Here is a 25,834-nt window from a genome sequence, read left to right as displayed (position 1 = left end):
GAGCTAGTTAATAACTTCTGTAATATTGCAGGATACAAAATAAATGCCCCCAAATCAGTAGCATTTATGTGCTCAAATAATGAATTAACAGAGAGAGAAATAAAGAAAGTAAGCCCATTTATAATTCCCATAAAAAAATAAGATACCTAGAGATCAATTTAACCAAGGAAGTGAAAGAACTCTACAATGAGAACTACAAACCACTTCTGAAAGAAATCAAAGACATAAAAAGATGGAAAGATATTCTGTGCTCCCAGATTGGAAGAATAAACATTGTGAAAATGTCTATACTACTCAAAGCAATCTACAGATTCAATGCAATCCCCATCAAAATACCAATGACATTCTTCACAGAAATGGAAAAAAAAAAAATCTCACCTATCATATGGAAAAACAAAAGACCCTGAATAGCCCAAACAATCCTGAGCAAAAAAAAATAAATAAAGCTGGAGGCATAACACTACCTGACTTCAAATTATACTACAAAGCTATTGTAACCAAAACAGCATGGTACTGGTATAAAAATAGACATTCAGACCAGTGGAGTAGAATTGAGAACCTAGAAATCACCCCTCAGGCTTACAGCCATCTGATATTGGACAAAGGCAACAAAAATCTACATTGGGGAAAAGACTGCCTCTTCACTAAGTGGTGCTGGGAAAACTGGATATCCATATGCAGGAGAATTAAACTAGATATGCATCTCTCACCATACATTAAAATCAACTCAAAATGGATTAGAGACTTTAAGTATAAGACCTGAAACTGTAAAATTATTAAGGGAAAATATAGGTGAAACACTCAGCAATTAGGTCTTGGCACAGGCTTTATGAACATGAGCCCGAAAGCACAAGCAGCAAAAGAAAAAATAAACAAATGGGACTGTATCAAACTAAAAAGTTTCTGCACAGCAAAGGAAACAATCAACAGAGCAAAATGACAACCTACAGAGTGGGAGAAAATTTTTGCTAACTATGCATCCAACAAGGGATTAATATCCAGAATATACATAGAACTTAAGCAATTATACAGTAAAAAAAACCAATGACCCAATTAAAAAATGGGCAAAGGAGCTAAATAGACATTTTTCAAAGACATACAAATGGCCAACAGATACATGAAAAAATGCTCAACATCACTAGTCATCAGGGAAATGCAAATTAAAACTACACTGAGATACCACCTCACACCAGTTAGACTGGCTAAAATCAAAAAGACAGTGAATAACAAATGCTGGTGAGAGTGTGGAGAGAAGGGAACACTCATACACTGTTGGTGGGACTGTAAATTAGTACAACCACTATGTAAAACAGTATGGAGGTTTCTCAAACAACTACAGGTAGATCTTCCATATGATCCAGCAATCCCTCTTCTGGGTATATACCCAGAGGAATGGAAATCATCATGTCGAAGGGATACCTGCACTCCCATGTTCACTGCAGCTGTATTTACCATAGCCAAGATATGGAACCAACCTAAATGTCCATCGATGGAAAATGTGGGGTGTGTGTGTGTGTGTGTGTGTGTGTGTGTGTGTGTGTGTGTGTGTGTGTGTATACACACACACACCATGGAAACTACTCTTCCATAAAAAGAGTGAAATACTTCCATTTGCAACAACACGGATGAACGTTGAGAAACTTATGTTGAGTGAAATAAGCAAAACACAGGGATAAATACTGCATGTGCTCACTAATATGTGGGAGGTAAGAGAGAAAGGAAAGAAGGAAAGAAAAACCACAGTGGTGTGGTGGTCTTACAGAGGGAGGGAACATTCCTAGGGCTACAAAGCAGAGTTGTGGGGAGAGGGAGAAGGTGGTTGGGGGACAATGGGTGGGGACATGGGGTATAAAATCAATTTCTGGTAATTTGTATCTCATGAATATTCATAATAATAAAAAATAAATGAAATAAAATAGAATTAAAAAATAAAATGTCTCCTGGATTCATTTCCTTCTCTCCATGTCCTCTACTACCTTTGTGATTCAAACCACTATTATATGTTATCTCTATTACTGTAATAAGCTAATTTGGTACTGCTTTCATGCACCTCTAGTCCATTCTCTATACTATAGCCAGGGTGATCTTTGAAAAAATGAGATCATGTCATTCCTCTGTTTAAAACTTAATTACATTGGCTTCCTTTCTTGCTTATAACAAAATCAAAATTTCATAGGCTCATGAAGTCTAAAATCATCTGCTCTTGTCTGACCACATACCATTCTTCCTCTTCCCTTTTTTGCCTTTTTCACACTGGCTTTCTAGTTCTTGTTTTAGGGCTGTTCTGTCTGGAATGCCCTTCCTCCACCTATCTTCCTTGTCATTCAGTTCTCCTATGGTAGAGAACTTCCCTGACTACCCATTGTAGAGGAGCCCTTCTCTATGATGATCTGCTGGTTTTAGTTCTCTGCTTAGTACTTAGGATGTTTAATGTTGTTCCTGTTGCTTGATTTTTCATCTCCATGCCTTTAGAGTGTAAATTCTATAAGGGCAGCACATATTCTTGATCTTTGCTGAATTTTAGTGTCTAGTGTAGTAGAGTAGATGCTCAATAAATATTTGTTGAGTTAATGAATGAATGATTCCTAAAAGCTTGTTTGTAAAATATCACAGATTAGATCTATAGTGAAAGGATAAAAATAAGGGAAATCTTTTCTACAGAAAATATATTTCATAAGGTTACCAACAATCCTTTGGGAGGTGCTATTCTTTCTTTCTGTAGTGTCCTACATTTTTGTATTAAAATACCCTTTGTGTTATGAAATGATAGTGATATTCAAGTGTATAGTTTATTTATTTATTTATTTTTAAAAGATGACCAGTAAGGAGATCTTAACCCTTGACTTAGCTGTCCCAAATGAGCTAACCGGCCATCCCTATATTGGTATCCGAACCCGTTTCAAATGTATAGTTTAAAAATATGTTCTTTGCAGTAATAATAATTGGGAAGCATTGCTGTCCTGTACTTTTATTATTTTTTAATTTAGTTTAAATTTTTTTTTTTTGCTGCTGGCCACTTAGGGATCCAAACCTCTGACTTTGTTGTCATCACATTGCGCTCTAACCAACTGAGCTAACCCGACAGCCCTGCCTGTACTTTTAGATTGCAGGTTTTCTTTGTGTTTCAGAGATTTGTAGTTCACTGAAATTATAGAAGGGCCTGGGAGGGAGTTTTGCTAAGAATTTTTTACTAAATAAAGTTCAGTCAATCAAGTGTTATTGTAGTCTTCAAATTCTCCTGGGAAATAAGTAGTCAGGTTTTATTTAAAAGATTGTATTCTGTTTGACTATGTGATATTAAAGTGAAATGTGACTGCTTTAGTCCGTTTTGTGTTGCTATAACAGAGACACCTGAGACTGGATAATTTATAAAGGAAAGAGGTTTATTTGGCCTACGATTCTGGGACAGCTGCGTCTGGCATGGGCCTTGGGCTGCTTTTACTCATGGCGGAAAGTGGCAGGCAGGATTCTGGGACAGCTGCATCTGGCACGGGCCTCAGGCTGCTTCTACTCATGGCAGAAAGTGGCAGGCAGCTGGTGGGTACAAGCAGATCACATGGCGAGAGGAAGCAAGAAGGTGCCAGGGTCTTTTTAAGCAACGGGCTCTCGTGGGAACTAATAGAGCAAGAACTCACTCACTAATCCCCCCTCCACCAGGGAGAGCATTAATCCATTCATGAAGGATCTGCCCCCATGACTCAATCAGTTTCCAACACTGCCACATTGGGGATCAAATTTTCACATGAGTTTTGGAAGGGACAACACATCCAAACTCCATCATTCTGCCCCTGGCTCCCCAAAACTCATTTCACTCTCACATACAAAATACAATCATTCCATCCCAACAGTCCCAAAAGTCTTAGCTTGTTCCAGCACCAACTTAAAAGTCCAAAGTCCAAAGTCTCATCAGAGACCAAAAGCAAAAGTCCTTCCAGCTGTGAACCTGAAAAACAAAACCAAATTTACCTACTGCTAAGATACAAATGGAACAGACATTGGGTATACATTTCCATTCCAAAAGGGAGGAATAGGCCAGAAGAAAGGAAAAACAGGCTCCAAACAAGTCCAGAACCGAGCAGGGCAGACATTATGTCTTAAAGCTCCAAAATAATGTTTTTTGACTCCAAGTCCTACATCCTGGGCACAATTGGGCATCTGGGCCCCCAAAGCATCAGGCAGCCTTGTTCTCACAGCTCTGCCAGGCACAGCCCAGTGGGCCACACTGGTGCCTGTGGCTTTTCCAAGCCTGTGTTGCATGTTACCAGTGGCCCTGGAGTTCTGGGGTCCGGGCAGCAGCCCTGCTGCATTGACTCTACTAGACATTTCCCTGGTGGGGGCTCTGACCCCACTTTCCTGCTTGGCATTGGTCTAGTAGATGTCCTCTGCGGTGGCTCTGCCCCTGCGGCAGGTCTCTGCCTGGGCCCCCTGGCTTTTCCAGACATCCTCCGGAATCTGGATGGAGGCTGCCACGCCTCCACTGCTCTCACATCCTGCCTGCCTGCAGACTTAACACAACATGGACGCCACCAAGGTTTTGGGCCTCTACTCTCTAGGGCTGCTGCATGAACCACACTTGGGGCTGCTCTGGCTGGAGCAGCTGGGATGCAGGGAGCAGGATCCCGAGGGCAGCTGTGCCCCAGGTCTGTCCTCCAGGATAACTCAGTCCTTCTAGGCCTCAGGGTCTGTGATGGGTGGGGCACCCTTCCAGACTTCTCAAATGCATGCAGGGCTTTTCTCTCATTTTCTCCACTATTAGCATCTGGCTGCCTCACCACCAAGATAATGTCTTTAGCAACCAGTTTATCTGCTTCACCCTTGCATTGTTCTGGCTCTCTGCTTCTTTACCGCATGGCCAGGCTGCAAAGTTTCCAAATCTTTATGCTCTGCTTCCATTTTAAATTCTGGCTTTACATCATGCCTTTGCCGCTGTAACTAAGAATAGGCTGTTAGAAGTAGCCATGCTGCGTTCTGAATGCTTTGCTGCTTAGAAATTTCTTTGGTCAAATGCTCTGGTTCACAACTCTTAAGTCCCACCTTCCACAAAATCCAAGGGCATGGACACAATGCAGCCAGGTTCCTTGCTATGGTGTAGCAAGGGTGATCTTTTGTCCAGTTCCCAATAAGTTCCTCATTCCTATCTGAGACCTCATCATCCGCATGGCCTTTACTGTCTACATTTCTATCAGCATTCTGCTCACCACTACATAAGTCTCTAAGGCATTCCAAACTTTCCCTTGTCTTTTTCTCTTCTTCTAAGTCCTCCAAACTCCTCCAACCTTTGCCCATTAGTCAGTTCCAAAGCTGCATCCACATTTTCAAGTATCTGCATAGTAACACCACACTCCTCGGTACCAATTTTCTGTTTTAGTCTGTTTTGTGTTGCTATAACAGAAATACCTGAGACTGGGTAATTTATAAGGAAAAGAGGTTTATTTGGCTTATGATTCTGGGACAGCTGCAGATATCACAGGCCTCAGGCTGCTTCTACTCATGGCGGAAAAGCAGCAGGCAGCCGGCGGGTACAAGCAGATCACATGGTGAGAGGAAGCAAGACAGAGAGAGAAGGTGCCAGGGTCTTTTTAAGCAATGAGCTCTCACGGGAACTAATAGAGCGAGAACTCACTCATTTTTTTTTTTTTTTTTTTTTTTTAAATTTTATTTTTTCGATATACATTGTAGCTGATTAATGCTCCCCATCACCAAAACCTCCCTCCCTTCTCCCTCCCCCCCTCCCCCCCAACCATGTCCTTTCTGTTTGTTTGTTGTATCAACTTCAAATAATTGTGGTTGTTATATCTTCTTACCCCCCCCCCGTTTGTGTGTGTATGTGTGTGTGTGAATTTATATATTAATTTTTAGCTCCCACCAATAAGTGAGAACATGTGGTATTTCTCTTTCTGTGCCTGACTTGTTTCACTTAATATAATTCTCTCGAGGTCCATCCATGTTGTTGCAAATGGCAGTATTTCATTCGTTTTTATAGCTGAGTAGTATTCCATTGTGTAGATGTACCACATTTTCCGTATCCACTCATCTGATGATGGGCATTTGGGCTGGTTCCAACTCTTGGCTATTGTAAAGAGTGCTGCGATGAACATTGGGGAACAGGTATACCTTCGACTTGATGATTTCCATTCCTCTGGGTATATTCCCAACAATGGGATGGCTGGGTCGTATGGTAGATCTATTTGCAATTGTTTAAGGAACCTCCATACCATTTTCCATAGAGGCTGCACCATTTTGCAGTCCCACCAACAATGTATGAGAGTTCCTTTTTCTCCGCAGCCTCGCCAGCATTTATCGTTCATAGTCTTTTGGATTTTAGCCATCCTAACTGGGGTTAGATGGTATCTCAATGTGGTTTTGATTTGCATTTCCCGGATGCTGAGTGATGTTGAGCATTTTTTCATATGTCTGTTGGCCATTTGGATATCTTCCTTAGAGAAATGCCTACTTAGCTCTTTTGCCCATTTTTTAATTGGGTTGCTTGTTTTCTTCTTGTAAAGTTGTTTGAGTTCCTTATATATTCTGGATATTAATCCTTTGTCAGATGTATATTTTGCAAATATTTTCTCCCACTCTGTTGGTTGTCTTTTAACTCTTTTAATTGTTTCTTTTGCTGTGCAGAAGCTTTTTAGTTTGATATAATCCCATTTGTTTATTTTTCCTTTGGTTGCCCGTGCTTTTGGGGTCGTATTCATGAAGTCTGTGCCCAGTCCTATTTCCTGAAGTGTTTCCCCTATGTTTTCTTTAAGAAGTTTTATTGTCTCAGGGTGTATATTTAAATCCTTAATCCATTTTGAGTTGATTTTAGTATATGGTGAGAGGTATGGATCTAGTTTCATTCTCCTGCATAACGATATCCAGTTATCCCAGCACCACTTGCTGAAGAGGCAGTCCCTTCCCCAGTGAATAGGCTTGGTGCCTTTGTCAAAGATCAGATGGCAGTAAGTGTGAGGGTTGATTTCTGGATTCTCTATTCTATTCCATTGGTCAGTGTGTCTGTTTTTATGCCAGTACCATACTGTTTTGGTTATTATAGCTTTGTAGTATAGCTTAAAGTCAGGTAGTGTTATGCCTCCAGCTTTATTTTTTTTGCTGAGCATTGCTTTGGCTATTCGTGGTCTTTTATTGTTCCATATAAATGTCTGAATAGTTTTTTCCATTTCTGAGAAAAATGTCTTTGGAATTTTGATGGGGATTGCATTGAATTTGTATATCACTTTGGGTAGTATGGACATTTTCACTATGTTGATTCTTCCAATCCAAGAGCATGGGATATCTTTCCATCTTCTTGTATCCTCTCTAATTTCTCTCAGCAGTGGTTTGTAGTTCTCATTATAGAGATTTTTCACCTCCTTGGTTAACTCAATTCCTAAGTATTTTATTTTTTTGGTGGCTATTGTAAATGGGCAGGCTTTCTTGATTTCTCCTTCTGCATGTTCACTATTGGAGAAAAGAAATGCTACTGATTTTTGTGTGTTGATTTTGTATCCTGCTACTGTGCTGAAATCATTTATCAATTCCAACAGTTTTTTTTGTAGAGGTTTTAGGCTGTTCGATATATAGGATCATGTCATCTGCAAACAGGGACAGTTTGACTTCATCTTTTCCAATCTGGATGCCCTTTATTTCCTTCTCTTCTCTGATTGCTCTGGCTAGTACTTCCAACACTATGTTGAATAGAACTCACTCATTAATCCCCCCTCCCCCCTGGGAGAGCATTAATCCATTCATGAGGGATCCGCCCCCATGACTCAATCAGTTTCCAACACTGCCACATTGGAGATCAAATTTCCACATGAATTTTGGAGGGGACAACACATCCAAACTCCATCAGTGACATAAAAATTTACGGATAATAATTAAAAGGCAATAAAAATAATAGATGTCTGTTGGGGGGAAAAGTTAATACACTTAGCAGTGTTTCTTTGAATAACCTTGTAATGAAAGCTAACTAAAATTGCATTACATTGATCAATTTTTTAAAAAAACCCAATTTGTATTGAGGAACAGTTTTTTTCTTAAATTGTCTAATAAGAACTGAAAGGGACCTGAGATGTCCCTTATAACTAACTCCTTTGTGTTTCAGATAAGGAAACTGATGGTCAAAGAGGTTAATAATTTGTCAAAGGTCATAAGATGATTGGTAGGATTAGAATTTCCATCTTGTTGTTCCCAGGTTGCTGAACTTTACACTGTGGCACACCGTTTATTTTAGGGAGACAAGGTTTAAGAAGTTTTTTTTTTCTTTTTGTAGTATGATATAGATTGCTTTAAATATTATTGCATCAGTATTTTAATTCATATTAAATGAGGGGATATATTTTTAAGAAACATGCAAGGAAAACATTCCACATTCATGTTATGACAGCTGAGCTATTAGAAAGGCTTTGCCAAGCTCTAAAAGTGGTATTTATACTTTTAACTCTTGTTAAGTTATGATTTAAAATTAACCAAGAAAACGATAAAGAAATTTTATTTTTGTTATTCCTATCTTAAAGAATTGGTACACATGAAAAGATAAGACATTTATAAAATAAGCTCAATTCCTCTAAAAATAAGGGTAGTTTTGATGGTTGTGATTTTTAAAATGTAAGTCTTTTAAAAAGGCAGGAATGTTTTGCATTTTTAAGCTATTTTATTTATTTTTAAAAATTTTTTTTGGCAGCTAGCCAGTATGTGGATTTGAACCTTTGACTTGGTATTATGACATCCGGGTCTAACCAACTGAGAAAACAGCCAGCCCCTAAACCATTTAAAAAAGATAATAATTACAAAGATTTATGACTGTAAAGCCAATATACAGCAGAAAAGTTATGTTAGGTCAGTAGAAATAAAGTAAAAACCAAAATGTTACATAATCCTACTTCCCAGAGATAACCAATAATAATTAGGTGTGTTTATTTTCAATCTTTTTTTCTACGCATATATGGCATGTAATTTTTTTTTAAACACAGTCAAGATCTTACTCTATATTCGTTTTGTTTGTTTTGCTTTTTTCATTTAACATTATATCATGAGAATTTTCCTACATCCTTAAAAAGTCTATGGAAATATTTAATAATAGCTCCACAATATTCTTCTGTAATTTATTTAACTATTACCCTAATTCTTGTTATTTAGGATTTAATATATTCTTGCTATTGTTAATAATGCTGAAGTGAATAACTAGGTATACAAATCTTTTTTCACACTGGTCTATTTTTTTTTTTTACAATAGTTTTCTGAAAAATGGAATTACTGACACCCATTGCCAAAAAGCTTTCTAAAAATGTACTTTTTACTGTAGAAATGTAATTTATACTCCCACTAATAATATATGAGAGTGCTTGTTTTATTGCATCCTTAACAACAAACTGGTTGTATTTGAAGGGAACACTGCTATCATTTTGGGTCCTGAAGCATTTTTTGGAAAGATTGGTAGGTGGGTCCATATCTTTGTTGTGCTACCCAGAGGCACTTAGCTATTTGGGGTTAGCAATTTGTTTTTATAGAGGCAGACTAACCACAAGATTAGATAAAAGTAGATAAAATATCTGCTTATCAATCTTACTAACAGCAAACTATTCTGACCCACTTTTTTTTTGGCCTCTGGCCGCTAACCAGGAACCGAACCCTTAGATCTTGGTGTTACAAGGCTGCACTCTAAGCAGCTGAGCTAACTGGCCAGCTTCAGACCCACTCATCTTGATTCAACTATTTAAATTGTAAGAAGGTTTGTGAAGGTTTAAAGATTTTGACTGCTTTCCTCTTAAGTGGGATAAGCTAGGCCTTTAAGAAAAGAATAGGGTTGAAATAAATTGCTTGGAAAATGGATCAAAAATAGTAGTTACTCAGTAGCTAACTGTGTGTGTACTGGAAGGGGAGCTGGGGAAACATTAGAAAAAGAACATGAAAGGCTGAGGAAGGGAAATTGCTGTGAATAAAAAGAACTGCCTTTACCTGGAAAAACATACTTTTACTTTTGTCCCCACCTGATTGAGTCTGAAAGGACAATCATGTGTGAATCCTATTTGTCGAAATGTTTTTGTGTTTATTTATACCTGCTGTAATGACTGGTACTTAAATACATCTAAAGGGAATAAACTTGAAAGTTCTCTTGACTATGAATAAAAAAACATTTAAAGTTTTGATTGTCAGATGCAAAGTTATCACTTATCAAAAATGAGGTTTAAAAAAATTTTTTTAATGTGGTGTGGCTTCAATTTGATTAAATTTTTGGATATTGCAGACCCATCTCTTCCCTCAATGACATAGAATTAAGTGTATTTGTTAAAAAATAAAGTTTCAAGTCTAGCTGTTTTGGTATCAAAATTAGTTGTTTGTGTGTTTTTTTAATTTAATGTAAAAAATCCAAAGTAGGAGTTACCAAAGTATGTTAAGCGTGAGCAAAAGTGCATTTGATTTTTCAGAGGACTAAGTTCATGTTAGGTTTCAAATCACGCTTCCAAGAGGTGTAACTTTAACTAGTTTGGTAATAACAAACTAATAATTATGCCAAGGACTATATTAGACATTTTACAGTTAAATTTTAATCTTCACAATGTCCTGAAAAACATGTAATGGGTAAACTGAAGAAGACAGGTGAAGAACCAACTCAAGGTAACACAGCTAACACAAAGATCTCCCTTGCTACCTTTACAACCTTGCTGCTCAGCCTGGCACACAAACTAGAAGCAATTGGTGAGACCTGGGAACATAAAGAAATGCAAAACCTGGGCCACCGAGACCTACTGAGTCAAACCTACATTTGAATGAGATCCCTCAAGTGATTTGTATGCATATTAAAGTTTGGGAAGCACTGCTTTACACCATACTGTGTTCCATATTAAAAGTTACATTGAGTTTTTGAAATCCTAAGGATTATTCCTGGTTTGATTTAGTCCGTGTGGATTATCTATTAACATTTTCCACAAGAGGAGGAGGGAAACTATTGAATTAGTCAATGTCTCCACAACTTCAAATTGCTATTCAGCTGCTTCTTTGCTTCAGATCCTTCTTAATCCAGAGGAGCAATTGACTAATTCCACTTGTGGACGTTTGGCCAAAGTCTCACCGCACCACTGTTTTAACTGCCTTTACTCATGGACTGAACACATCAGATTTATAGCCCATGGCTTCATTCCGGATAGGCACTTCCCAAATTAAAGAGAACAATGCTAAAAATAGGATTTTCTAAGGAAATTTGAAATCTTTTGTAACTTTTGATGTTTTAGATGGTTAGCAAGGAAACACAGATTTGTATAAACTGGCTTCTTTACTGATTTCATTTTGTGAACATAATTATTTTGTCACAGGGACAATGATAGGTAAGAAAAGAAGTAAACCTTTAACAGCACTGTCCTGTAGTAATATAATGCAAGATGCATATAATTTTAAATCTAGTAGCCATGTTAAAGTAAAAAGATAGTTTAATTTTAATAATATATTTTATCTAAGTCAGTATATCCAAAATATTATAATTTACACATGTAATCAATATAAAAATTATTACTGAGATATATCATATTCTTTTTATACTAACTCTTGAAAAATCCTTTATATATTTTACCAGCAGTGTCTTAATTGGATGCTAAATTTTCAATGGTTAAAAAGTGAAATGTAGTCTAACCAAAATAATAACATTGTTTAGTGGAAAAATATTTCATATTGCTTCAGTTTTAAAATTTACACGAATTAAAATGAAATAAACTCAGTTTTTCAGTCCCATCAGCCATATTTCAGTGTCACATAGTGTACGGTTGTGTTTTTTTTTTTTTTGGCGGCTGGCCGGTACAGAGATCCGAACCTGTGACCTTGGTCATAGGACTGCGCGCCAACCGAGCTAACCGTCCAGTCCTCGATTGTTTCTGACGTAACTGATTTCAGACCTGTGAAACTGGTCACCATCCTATATGGTCAGTAAATGAATGCTACTGTATATTGTAGTCTGTTAATATAAATATTACTATACAAATAATAAAGAAGGAATAAAGAAAAGGGTCGTAAAGCATTTACTGATTTCCTTCCCTCCCATCCTAACCACTGTTAGTATTTATTCACCTGCCTTGTATTAGTGGTTCATGTTCAGTTTCTTAACCCTTTAGCGGCACTAAATTGTAAGATTAGAGCCAGGAGTTAGGGATACCTTACAATTTTTTTCGTATGGCCTTAGATGCTTGTTTTATAGCCTGCATACTTATCAGGAAAGTGAAGTAATTTGAGAATTAAGTGTGGCAAGCGGGATAGTCTGAGCGGGGCTACTTTGGCCCAGAGGTTGTAAAACTTAGTATGTCACCTGGAGCACCTGGGAACAGGCTAAAAATACCGATGTCTGGGCCTCACCATTCCAGATTCTGACTCACAAAGTTTCGAGTGAACCCTGGACACTTCCATATTAAATAAGCTGCTCTAGATATTTCTGAAGTTCAAGAACATTTGGAACCATCGGACTAAGCAATTGACTCTCAAAGGCTGAGAATGGAATTTAGCACGTCATGCTGCAGTTGATGTTCGCCGGGCTGAGGTTTCCCAAGCGGGTGCTTTTCTTCTGCAGATGGGTGTTACAGGCTGTTAAACCCCATCCGCGAAGAGAAGCCCTGACAGCGTCCCCTTCCCGAGCGCTGATAAACATACCTGAGTTTGCCGAGGTAGACCGTGGCCCTGTGACTACTAAACCCGTTGCCAGCGGCGCGGCCATTTTTGGGGCGGGCACCCAACCTCCTGCCCTGCAAGCCCTAGGGCGTGGGGGGTGGGGTGGGGGGACGCTGTTACCAGGACTCAAGATGGCCACCACGCCTGCTAGCTGGCCCGCTAGCCCTGAGATGCGCGGGCGGCCGGCTGTGGCCCGCGGCGCCCCGGGCAGATCTCCAGCAGCCCGCCCCGCGCGGAGCGACCGCCCTCCCTCCGGCCGCGACCAATCAGCGCGCGGGGCCGACTCTCCTGGGGCCGCCCGCGCGCGGGGTGTATGAGGACGCGCTTCCCGTCGCTGAGTGCCTGGGCAGAGGATCAGGAGCTGTGGTACCTGCTGCTGCCCGAGCGGACGCAGAGCATCGGACGCGGGCGCCGTCGCGTGGGGCAGGAAGGCGAAGCCATGACGTCCGGCAGGTAATGAGAGAGCCGTCGCCCACCTGCTCCCTGGATGAGCACTAGCCTCCTAACCGCCTGAGAACCGTCGCCCCTTCCCTCGGGTGGTCTGGAGCCTCCCCGTGTCACCGGAACCCCGCATGTGGGAGGTTCTTTCTGCACTTTTCATTTGGGCGTTCCTGCATTCCTCAGAAGTTTTGGGGTCTGTGGCACATGGAAGAGCCCTGTTAGTCGCCGCTTCTTTGAGGTGACCCTCGCCCAGATTCTAGGGACTGAAGCTTTCTCGTGTGTGTAGGGGATTTCTCTTGAAAAATGCAGCCATTACCCCCTCACCCCCACACCCCGGATGACCCAGGGCCCCAGGGAACGTGACGTGCACATTGTGTGTCAGTGCCTGCGTGTCATGCCTTCTGCCAGAAGTTCGCTGTTGGCCATGAGCATACAAAGTTGGCCCTTCTCTGATGCAAGTACATTGCACCCAAGCTGTGAAACTCCCTAAAATGTTTGCTTAATGTTTGCTTGGCTGGAGTTAGCCCAGTGTTTTATCTGAAAGTCACAAGTGACATGAGTTTTGTAAGACAGTAGGCATATAACGAATAAAACTGGAGACTTTCCCCAGTTGCTCTTCCAGAGCTTTGAACGTTCTTTTTTTAATGGTGACAGGATAATGGGCTTGTTCACTTTCTGCGTGTAGCTTCAACTGAGTGTTTGACTTAGGCTAATTCAACTATTTATAAAAAGAGATAAATTGCCTTATTTACCCCCAGTTCTGACTCGCCTCTTTTATAGACCTTGTCCTTTATTGTCTCAGTGAAAGGGAGGCAGGCCCGAGCACAAAAAATGAAGAGAAATACATTAATTTGGGGTCTGTGAGCTTGCAGGGTCCAAAGTCCTGTTGATTTAATGGTTTCCCAATGGTAATTTCATGTGAAGAGAAATACATTAATTTGGGGTCTGTGAGCTTGCAGGGTCCAAAGTCCTGTTGATTCAATGGCTTCCCAAGGGTAATTTTGACTACACAGTATTTAAAAGATAGCTTTAGAACCTAGCCTTTAGATAAGGTACAACTGTGCTGAATCTGGACACAGTCTCTCTGTGTTAAATTGCATAATTTGTACTAACCTAGACAAAGAATACTGTCTCACTGTGCAGAAAGAGAAATTCAGGTACTGAAACACGGAGACCTACGTGCAGAAGTTTCATAGTAAATTACATTGGGGAATATAAGTCTAGGTTTTAAAGCTAACTGTTTTAGGATGAATTTAGGATTATACTGTTACACCAAGAGTTAATTCCCCTTCTTCCCACTTCCACTGTCATTCCCATCAGCACAGACTGTTGCTAATTAGGTGTGGAGGTCAGATACTTTCTATGTTAAAAATCCGCTCTTCTGTGGGTTCAATTTTCATTAATCATCACCTTCGCCTCATTGGAGAAACGTCCAAATCTAAAGCTTCTGCTGTTTAGCAAGTGACAGCAGGATATATCTTTTAATAATAGGTGTTATATTTTGAATGGTTGTTGTTTTCAAAAGACTGATACAGAGGTTGACACCAGCCTTACTTGACCTATTTTGAAAGGATAGTTAACTGATAATAAAGTTCATTTATGCTTGTTTCTTCAGATGTTAGTCTGCATTTTCCATAGTCTTAAACTACAGTGACATGGCTTCCCAAAAGCTCTTTTAGGTGTTATCTAAACCAACTACTATATTTTGTGCCCGAGGAAACTGAGACCAAGAAAGTTGAGTGGCTTGTGCAAAATCAGTGGCAAAGTTAGGAATTGAATCCAGGTCTCCACCATCTATCTAGTGCTCTGCATGATGCCTTTATAGAAACAATACACTACTTAAACTTCTGGAAAAAGCTGCTTCTGTGGACAAAGATTGTGAAGTATTGTGAGAAACAACACTATTAGTTACTCTTTTGCTTTCCTGTGGTCCTGCAAGGAACTTGATAACTTAGGTTCAGGAGTAAGCAGGGAGATCACTGACGGTGAAGTGACTATATGGTGACAGTTTTGAATGAGTTGGTAATCCTACAGATACCAGCCAGTTCCCAGTGAAGACTACATTTAATGCAATTATGTCATAGCTTCAGTTTTTACAGTCATGATGTTGGGAATCTTCCCACTTTATGTTCAGTCTATTAGTAGCCCAAAAGGTAGATATTATTCATACCCTTTTACTGGTGAAGAGAGTGATCACAGATTATCAAAATCTGACTTCATGTCCAATGTTCTTGTTTTTACACCACACTTAAAATAATTGTTGCTAAATATAGTAATACGTGTTCCTTTTTCAATGACTATGAAAGAATATAGGATTGGAAATAAAGAGGACCAATGGTCAACATACCAGGGGTCTAGTTGAGGGTCTATTTCTGAGTTATTTATGTTCCATTTCTGTTTTCTGTTCTGGACATTTGCTTAATGAAATAACTCAGTAGTAGTGTAATATTCTACAGTATTGTTGAGTAACTGTAAAAGTGCTTTTAAATTTTAAGGCATTTTATAGAGTATGCTCTTTTTGTTAGAAGCACTTTGAGTCCCTTAGAGAATGGTGTCATCTGGAAAGAAGTGTTTAAATCTTAAATTTTTAAACAGGAAACAGACTTACATGTCTAATTCCTTCATTTTACAGTTGAAGAAACTAAAGCTCAGACATAGTCACTTGTTCAACTTTATATAAGTAGTTGCATATCTTGAAGTAGAACCCAGATCTCTAGATACCTCATTCAGTGCTCTTTCCAGCCCATTCAACTATTAGGAATTCCTAAATAATGATTTTAAACAAAAGCTTTTTTTTTTTAAACATAAGACCTTTGAATGAATTTGGCTAGAGTTTGTATGATTTTCATCATTTGCATTCTACTCTACTACATCATTACCGATGAAGAATCTAAATCTACAGCCTCTAAAACCAATTATCCTTGGAGAGCAGCTTTTATCCTTTGTTATCGTACATCAGATTCCAGCCGGACTAAATTTGTGAAATGATAGAACATATTGAATAAGTTGATGCTTTTGTCATTTTTAATTGGCCCAATAGGAAAGTTGAAGCCTGAGTTAAATTCAGGAGACATAGGAAAATGTAGAATATTAGGACTGGAAGAGGGTCTTAAAGAGCATTTCACCTTTTTTTTTTTTTTCTATGCTGGATGTTGTGTCCAAAGTGAAGTGGTATGTCCTACTTAGACAGTGGTAATGTCTAAGATAGAATTTAGATCTTCTGATACCCACCTTACGTCCTTTTCATTGGGCAACACTATTTCCAAATACCCCTCTGAATATTGCCCTGTTTTCCTAACATCAATGTCTAGTTTGGTTTTTGCATTGCTTACAGCTTGGGTTTGTGCCAGGGAAGACTGGGAAAATGAGTTGGGGAGACAGAGAATGTTTGCTATAGCTAAGGAGCCCTATTCTTTGGCCTGCCCAGATAGGTCAGGTTTGGTCTAAGACTATTCTGGGATTCTGCACGTGACTGTACCCTACACGATGATTTTGGAACTACTTCTGTGGGTTAGGCCTACACTGGAAAATTTATGTGGGCTGTGGGTGGGTTTCTGGGGTAATTTTTTCCTAACACTCAAGACTTTTTGAGGTGTGTCCAATAGAATCTGCCAAGCCACTCAGATGGAGAACATTCATATGGAGACTTAAAATATGGCTAAGATTGAAACTGTCTTACTTTGTTGAGTTGGTTTCTTTAGAGCCTTTAAACAGAATTTTCAAAATCTTTTCAGGACATGTGTTTTTTAGAAGAATTGTTAAATTTCAGATTACTGCACGAACTTTTCTATGCTATGGGATTTCTTAGTGAAAGAAATGAGCTTTTGAAATAAGATGAAATTGTTTCATTTACAAAATATTTTGAAGAACTAAAACAGGAATCCTCTTATGTGCAATGTTGTCAGCTGTTAATGCTCATATTTATAAATAGGTCATCTCTGTTTGTAAAAGCATAGAAGATTTTCTAACTCCAAATCTTTTCAGCCACAGTATTGCTACATTAAGCAGAACTGTCAAAGATAAAACCAGAACCAAAATGATTGTCTAGACTCTTTGAATGTTAACCCTTTACTGCAACATGGGTTAACAGTCTCTTTACTTCTTCATAAATTATTGGTTTTAAATTATTGTTTTAAAAATACTGTAATAAAATCTGTGTGAATTTTTATTTTTTAAATAACAAAGCTTGCTTATGAATAAGATGACTATATGTCCCAGTTTGCCCAGAACAAACCTGGCTCATGCCTGTTATTCTGACATAATTATATAGCTTCTAATTTACTCTAAAAAATATCCCATTTGGATAATAAATTATCCGGCCACCTGCTTATACACTATAATAATTTTGTTGTAGTAGATTTTAGTTGTTGCAATGTTATTTGAAATAGGACCATAAGATAATGGAATAATAGTCTATTTTGGATAGATTGGATATTTTTCATTGGTCAGACGTTTTTATTGTATTAAGAGAGCAGTCTGAGTGTGTAAATGTAGTATATTGAACAAGGAAGCACGTGATTTGTTAGGTGCTTTGTTGTTTGACCTAAGGCAGGTTATAAAACCTTGTTGAATGTCGTTTCCTCATCAGTTAAACAGAGATAATAGCAATACATACCCTCATGGTCATTGTGAGGATTTAAGAGACAACATATATGAAAATGCTTTATAAGCTGAAAATTATAGTATAAGTATTAGTCATTATGTCACACATGTTCTCCTGAAAATTGAATTTAAAATGAATTCAACTTAAATGAATTTAATTCATTAAATTTTTGAATTAAAATTTTTAAATTAAAAAATTTTTAATTAATTGAAAATTTAAGTTAATTTTAATTAAAAATTGAATTTAAAATGAATTCTGTCCTCATCTTTATTTCTGTTCTTATCTTTTTATTTCCTTCTACTCTTTTCAATTTAATTTGTTCTTATCTTTTTATTTCCTTCTACTCTTTTCAATTTAATTTGATCTTTTTCTAGTTTTTTCGAGTTAGAAGTTTAGATTGATTTTAAACCTTTCTTGTTTTCTAATGTGCATTTCCTATTTAAAAGTTCCCTTCTAAGTACTCATTTAGGTGCATTATACAAATTTTCATTTACTGTGTTCAGTTCTAATTTCCATTGTGATTTCTCTGATCGACATGTCAGTTAGAAGTTTATTGTTTAATTCCTTAATATTTGGGGATTTTCTATTTACATATTTTTAAAATTTGATTTTCAACTTAATTCCATGGTTCTGAGAATGTGTTGTTTACATATTGTAAACACACATATACACAGAGAATATATTGTTTATGATTTCAGTCCTTTGAAATCTACTGAGATTAGTTTTATAGCCTTGCCTGTGTGCTCTGTTTTGGTGAATGTTACATGTATATTTGAAGTCTTTTGATTTTGCTCAGCAATATTTTGAGGTTTTCAGTGTAGGTATTTTGCACATCTTTCATTAAATACTATGTATGCTGTAGTTGACGAGTTTAGTATTCTGTAAATATCAATTGGGTCAAATAGTTTTAATTATTATGTAATTGAGATATAATTCACGTACTATAAAATCCACCATTTAAAATTGTGTAGCTCAGTAGTTTTTGCTGTATTCACAAGGTTGTACAACCATCACCACTGTTTAATTCCATAACATTTTCATCGCTGATGGAGTTTGGATGTGTTTTCCCCTCCAAAACTCATGTGGAAATTTGATCCCCAATGTGGCAGTGTTGGAAACTGGTTGAGTCATGGGGGTGGATCCCTCATGAATGGATTAATGCTCTCCCTGGGTCGGGGGCGTGGGGGGGGGGGGGGGGGGGGGAGTAATGAGTGAGTTCTAGCTCTGTTAGTTCCCATGAGACCTGATTGTTTAAAGGACCTTGGCACCTCCTCCTCCCTCTCTCTCTCTCTTGCTTCCTCTTGCCATGTGATCTGCTTGTACCCGCTGGCTCCCTGCCACTTTCCACCATGAGTAGAAGCAGCCTGAGGCCTGTGCCAGATGAAGCTGTCCCAGAATCGTAAGCCAAATAAACCTCTTTTCTTTATAAATTACCCAGTTTCAGGTATTCTGTTAAAGCAACACAAAACGGACTAAAACAATCGCCCCAAAAAGAAACCTCATATGTGTTAACAGTCACTCTCCATCCCCCAACCTCTGTCCCCTGGCAGCCACTAATCTATTTCTGCCTCTATTAATTTGCCTATTCTGGACATTTCATAAGTGGAATCATATAATATTTGGCCTTTTGTTTCTGGCTTTTTTCACTGAGTTCGTTTTCAGAGTTTGTACGTGTTGTAGCGTGTATCAGTATTTCATTCCTTCTTACGGTTGAATAATGAAATATTTTGTTGTATGGATATACCACATTTTGTTTATCCATTTATCAATTGATAGATATTTGGGTTGTTTTCACTTTTTGGCTTTTATGAATAATGGTGCTACAAACATTCACGTAGACGTTTTTGTATTGTCATATATTTTCATTTCTCTCAGGAATGGAATTGCTGGGTTATAAGGTAATTTTGTGTGTACTTTTTTGAGGAAATGCAAAACTGTTTTCCAAAGTGGCTGCATCATTTTATATTCCCAGCAGCAATGTATGAGGATTCCAGTTTCTCCACATTCTTGTCAATACTTCTTAATGTTTCCTAGTCTTTGCTGAGAGGCTTTGTGTGCTTGTTGGGGCATACCTTCAACACTCAGCGGTAGCCTTCACTTCCTGCTTGTTCAGAGCCTTCTGCTCAGTCAGGTAATTTCTTAGGGCCTTCTCATGTATTTCCTGAGCATGCTCACAGCCCTGGGCACATGCATGTTGCCTTCTCAATTCGCAGAAATATTCAGAACTTTTCAAAACCTGTGGACATCTCATTCCCACACATTTTCTCTTATGTTTTTTGATTAGCTTGTTTGCTGCAACTGTTTCAAGCAACTGGGATGTTAAACAATTGCAGCTGATTGTTTTTGATAAATACCTTTGGGGAAAAGGCTGTTAGCTAGCACTGAGCAACCTCTGAATCAGGTCAAATAACGGGAAGCCTTCGGAATGGGGTTTTTCAGGGAACTGCCAGTCAGCTCAAATAATAGCAGTTCTCTGAAAATGGGGCTTTGAAAGAGCTACAACCCTTTTCTGTCGCCTCCAGTGGCTGCTAGGCTGTTGGATTCCACTGTGTTTGAGGGTTGTTGCTTTTCAAGGCTGCCATGGAGCTGGGGAAGGGGGGACGGGAATAGAGCAAGTTAAAATGCCGCTAAGTTTACTATTTTTATTGAGATTCAGCCATCCAGCTTTATTTATTTATTTTTTTTGCTCAGAATTGCTTTGGCTATGTGTGGTCTTTTGTTATTACATATAAATGTCTGGATAATTTTTTCCCTTTCTGAGAAAAATGTCATTGGAATTTTGATGGGGATTGCATTGAATTTGTATATCACTTTGGGTAGTATGGATGTTTTCACACTGTTGATTCTTCCAATCCAAGAGCATGGGATATCTTTCCATCATCTTGTGTCCTCTTTAATTTCTCTCAACAGTGGTTTATAGTTCTCATTATAGAGATTTTTCACATCCTTAACTCTTTTCCTAAGTATTTTATTTTTTTGGTGGCTATTGTAAATGGGCTAGTTTTCTTGATTTCTCTTTCTGCGTGTTCACTGTTGGAGAATAGAAATGCTCCTGATTTGGGGGTGTTGATTTTGTATCCTGCAACTTTGCTGAAATCATTTATCAACTCCAAAAGTTTTTTTGTAGAGGCTTTATTTAGGCTGTTCGATATCATGTCATCTGCAAACAGGGACAGTTTGACTTCATCTTTTCCCATCTGGATGCCCTTTATTTCCTTCTCTTCTCTGATTGCTCTAGCTAGTACTTCCAATACTACGTTGAATAGGAGTGGTGAGAGTGGGCATCCTTGTCTAGTTCCTGTTCTTAAGGGAAAAGCTTTCAGCTTTTCTCCATTCAGGATGAGTGGGTTTATCAATATGGCTTTAATCATGTTGAGATACTTTCTGTCTATACCTAACTTGTAGAGAGTCTTTATCATGAACGAGTGTTAAATTTTGTCAGATGCTTTTTCAATGTCTACAGAGATGATCATATGGTCCTTGTGTTTGATTTTATTGATATGGTGTATCACATTTATTGATTTGTGTGTGTTTAACCAATCTTGCATCCCTAGGATAAATCCCACTTGATCATGGTGTATAATTTTGCATATGTGTTGCTGTATTCTGTTAGCTAGTATTATTGAGGATTTTTACATCTATATTCATCAAGGATATTGGCCTGTAGGTTTCTTTCTTTGTTGTATCTTTACTTGGTTTTGGTATCAGGGTGATGTTTGCTTCATAGAATGAGTTTGGGAGAATTGCCTCTATTTCAATCTTTTGGAGTAGTTTGTAGAGAATTGGTGTCAATTTCTCTTTGAATGTTTGGTAGAATTCTGCTGTGAACCCGTCTGGTCCTGGGCTTTTCTTTGTTGGGAGCCTTCTGATAACAGCTTCAATCTCTTTTACCGTTATTGGTCTGTTCAGATTTTCTACATCTTCTTGGCTCAGTTTTGGTAGTTTGTGTGTGTCCAGAAATGTATCCATTTCCTTCATATTTTCAAATTCGTTGGCATATAGTTGTTTAGTCACTAATGATTTATTGTATTTCTGAGGTATCAGTTGTAATATCACCTTTTTCATTTCTAATTTTTGTTATTTGGGTCTTCTCTCTTCTTTTTTAGATAGCCATGCTAATGGTTTGTCAATTTTATTTATCTTTTCAAAAAACCAACTTTTGGATTCATTGATCTTTTGTATCACTTTTTGGGTTTCAATTTCATAAGTTCTTCTCTGATCTTAATGATTTCTTCCCATCTGCTAACTTTGGGTTTGGATTGTTCTTGTTTTTCTAGTTTTTTAAGGTGAAGTGTTAGGTTGCTCACTTGCCATCTTTCCATTCTTCTAAAGTGAGCATTTAATGCAATAAATTTCCCCTTAGTACTGCTTTTGCAGTATCCCACAGGTTTTGGTATGATGTATCATTGTTTTCATTAGTTTCAATAAATTTTTTGATTTCCTGTCTGACCCATATGTCATTAAGTAGAATGCTATTTAATTTCCATGTGTTTGTATAGTTTTCAGAATTTCATTTGTTATTGATTTCTAATTTTAATCCATTGAGGTCTGAAAAAATACATGGGATAATTACAGTTTTTTTGAATTTATTGAGACTTGATTTGTGACCTAACATGTGATCTATCCTGGAGAATGATCCATGTGCTGATGAGAAGAATGAATATTCTGAGGTCGTTGGAGGGAATGTTCTATAGATATCTGCCAAGTCCAATTGGTCTAGAGTATTGTTTAGATTTTGTGTTTCTCTGCTGATTCTTTGCCTAGATGATCTGTCCAATATTGATAGTGGGGTGTTCAGGTCCCCTGCTATTATGGTATTAGTGTCTATCTCCTTTAGGTCTAATAGAGTTTGCTTTATAAATCTGGCTGCTTCAACATTGGGTGCATATATATTTATGATAGTTATGTCTTCTTGAAGGATCAATCCTTTTATCATTACGTAGTGGCCCTCTTTATCTCTTTTTATGGTTTTTAGTTTAAAGTCTATTTTATCAAATATAGGAATAGCTACTCTGGCTTGTTTTTCATTTTTATTTGCATGGTAAATCTTTTTCCATTCTTTCCCTCTTAGTCTATGTGTGTCTTTATAGGTGAGGTGGGTCTCATGAAGGCAGCATATAGTTGGGTCCTCCCTTTTAATCCAGTAAGTCAGTCTGTGTCTTTTGAGTGGGGAATTTAATCCTTTTACATTAAGAGTTGTTATTGAAAAGTGTCGATTTACTCCTAGCATTTTATTGATTTTTGTTTGGATGTCTTAAGTGTCTTTTGTTCTTTTCTTTGATTTACTGTTTGTCTTCTGTATTTGTTGTTTCTTGGATAGTAGATAAACTTTTTTTTCTCTTCATTGTTAGCATTTTTATTTTACTCGTGGGTTTTGATTTTTCTTGAATTTTGATGGCAGTGGTAGTTATTTTTCAGTTACCAAACCCAGTACTCCCTTGAGAATTTCTTGTAAGGGTGGTCGTGTCGTATTGAACTCCCTTAGTTTTTGTTTGTCTGAGAAATATAGTATTTGCCCTTCATTTCGGAAGGATAGCCTTGCGGGGTAAAGTATTCTTGGGTGGCAATCTCTTTCTTTCAGTATTTTGAATATATCATCTCATTCCTTTCTGGCTTTTAGGGTTTGTGATTAAAAGTCTGATGTTAGTCTGATTGGGGCTCCCTTATAGGTGACTTGATGCTTCTCTCTTGCAGCTTTTAAGATTCTCTCTTTTTCTTTGAGTTTTGCCAATTTGACTATAACATGTCTTGGAGAAGACCTTTTTGGGTTGTATACGTTTGGGGATCTTTGAGCTTCCTGAATCTGAAGATCTGTATCTTTGCCTATACCTGGGAAGTTTTCTGCAACTATTTTGTTGAATACGTTTTCAATGCAATCTCCTTTTTCCTCCCCTTCTGGAATACCCATGACTCAGATATTTGAGCACTTAAGGTTGTCTGATATCTCTCTTAGATTTTCTTCAATGTTTCTAATTCTTTTTTCTTTTTTCTGTCTGCCTGTGTTATTTCAAACAGCCCATCTTCAAGGTCAGAAGTTCTCTTGCTTCTGGAAGCCTGCTGGTTAAACTCTCTGTTGTGTTTTTCATTTCGTTGAATGAATTCTTCAGCTTGGCAAGCTCTGCTACATTCTTTTTCAGGGCATTGATTTTCTTGTACATTTCTTCTTTCAGGTCCTGTGTACTTTTCCTCATTTCATCATGTTGTCTAGCTGAGTTTTCTTGTATCTCATTTAGTTTCCTTAGAATTGTCACTCGAAATTCCTTGTCAGACATTTCAAGGGCTTTTTGTTCTATGGTATCTAGAGCTTGAGAGTTATTACCCTTTCGTGGTGTACTTTCTTGATTTTTCATATTTCTCGTATTTTTCCTTTGGCGTTTAGTCATTGTGGCAAGGGATATCACAGTCCACACATTTGACACTATTGTCTGGCAAGGATCCTGCCTGGACTGCTAATTTGGCATGGCTGCCTCAGTGCCTGTGTGGGTGGAAGGTTTGGGCCTGTCTGGGCTGTGGGGATTGGATACCTGTTCTCACGTGGGTGCCTCAGGATACATGGTCACCGTGGGTCTCAGGCTTCTCCGGGGGGGCCTCTTTGGTTGGGGCACACTTGCCTGGGGTGGAGGTGGGGCCTGGTGGCAGTATTGCCTACCTGCTCAGTCGCACTTTCGCCTTGGGGCGCGTGGGTGCTGCTGATCTCAGGCCTCTCCGGGGGCACCTCAACATTTTTTTATATCTATTTTCATATCCCTTTTCCCCCCTTTTCTTTTGAAATACTTTACAACTCAGAAGAAGTTGCAAAAATAGAGTACAAAGAGTTCCTGTGCACTATTCACTCACCTTCCCCCAGTGATATATCTTACATAACCATAGTGTATTATCAAAACCAGGAAATTGATGTTGGTACAATACTATTAAGTTGACTATAGACCTTTCAGAATTTTGCCAGATTTTGTATACTTATTTATTTATTTATTGGTGGTGTTGTATCGTTCTATAAAATTTTATCATGTCCAAATTTGTGTAACTGTTACCACACTCAGGTACCAAACTGTTCTGTCGTCACAAAGAAGTTCCTTCACACCCTCCCCTAAACCTTAACCCCTGGCAACTACTGACCTGTTTACCGTCACTGTAATTTTGTTACTTTGAGAGTGTTATATAAATGCAATCATACAGTATGTAACCCATAGATATGGCCTTTTTCACTCAGTGCAGTGCCTTTGAGATCCATCAAGTTGTTGTGTATATCGATTCATTCTTTTTTATTGCTAAGTAGTAGTCCATTATATGGGTGTACCACAGTTTGTTTACCTGTTCACCCGCTGGTGGACATTTGGGTTGTTTCCATTTTTTTGCTGTTACGAATAAATGTCATGAACATTTGTGTACAGGTTTCTGTGTGAACTTAAATTTTCATTTCTCTAGGATAAATATGCAGTAGTGTGATTCCTTATTTATTTTTCATCTGCCTGTTTTACCAGTTACTAAGAGAAGGTTAAAATCAACTAAGATTGTGCTTTTGTCTATTTCTTTTGTTTCCCTCAGGGCTCTCCGCTCCCCCCCCCAAGTATTTTGAAGCCATTTTATTTGGTTCATACACACTTTGTATTGTTTTGTTTTGTTTGATGGATTGACTTATTTATTTTTACAAAATCCCTTTATATCTGGTGATACTCCATGATTGATTGATTGATTGATTGATTGATTGATTGTGGCTGGCCAGCACAGGATCCAAACCCTTTGACCTTGGTGTTATAACAATGTGTTCTAACCAACTAAGCCAACTGGCCAGCCAATACTCCATGTTTTAAAGTCTACACTGTTTGTTATTAATATAACTACTGCAACTTTCTTATGATTAGTGTTTACATGGTACATCTTTTTCCCAACCTTTTGTTTTCAAATGCTCTGTGTCCTTATACTTAAAGTGTGTCTGTAATAAATGGCATTTAATTTGGGTTTTTTTTTTCTTCATACAGTATACCTATCTTTGTCTTTTAATTGGAGTGGTTAATCCATTTAAATTTAATGTAATTGCTAATATGGTTCAGTTTAAGTATGTCATCTTTTTGCTTTTCAATTTGTCCTATCCTTTGTTTATTTTCTTTTTGTTTTAAAATCTTTTTATTGCAGATTATATTACAGATACAGAAA

General features: G+C 38.0%; 1 protein-coding gene across 2 annotated transcripts in view; it reads left to right on the top strand.

Moving 5' to 3' along the window:
• The window catches only part of ADK (adenosine kinase), a 556,699-nt gene that overhangs the window by 17,089 nt on the left and 513,776 nt on the right, over positions 1 to 25,834 (top strand). The window contains exon 1 of one of the 2 annotated variants that reach the window (XM_063102516.1): positions 12,993 to 13,089. The exons of the other annotated variant lie outside the window; for it this stretch is intronic. Within the exon in view, the coding sequence (XP_062958586.1) occupies positions 13,076 to 13,089 (14 nt within the window). The 5' untranslated portion in view covers positions 12,993 to 13,075. Of the gene's footprint in view, positions 1 to 12,992; positions 13,090 to 25,834 lie in introns of those variants that run through there. 2 annotated transcript variants of the gene reach the window in all.

The sequence above is a fragment of the Cynocephalus volans genome, chromosome 7 (genome assembly GCF_027409185.1).
Source record: "Cynocephalus volans isolate mCynVol1 chromosome 7, mCynVol1.pri, whole genome shotgun sequence".
In the NCBI taxonomy this organism is placed as follows: Eukaryota; Metazoa; Chordata; class Mammalia; order Dermoptera; family Cynocephalidae; genus Cynocephalus; species Cynocephalus volans.
The sequence above is the reverse complement of the archived record's forward strand: the minus strand, read 5'-3'. Positions and strand labels throughout refer to the sequence as shown.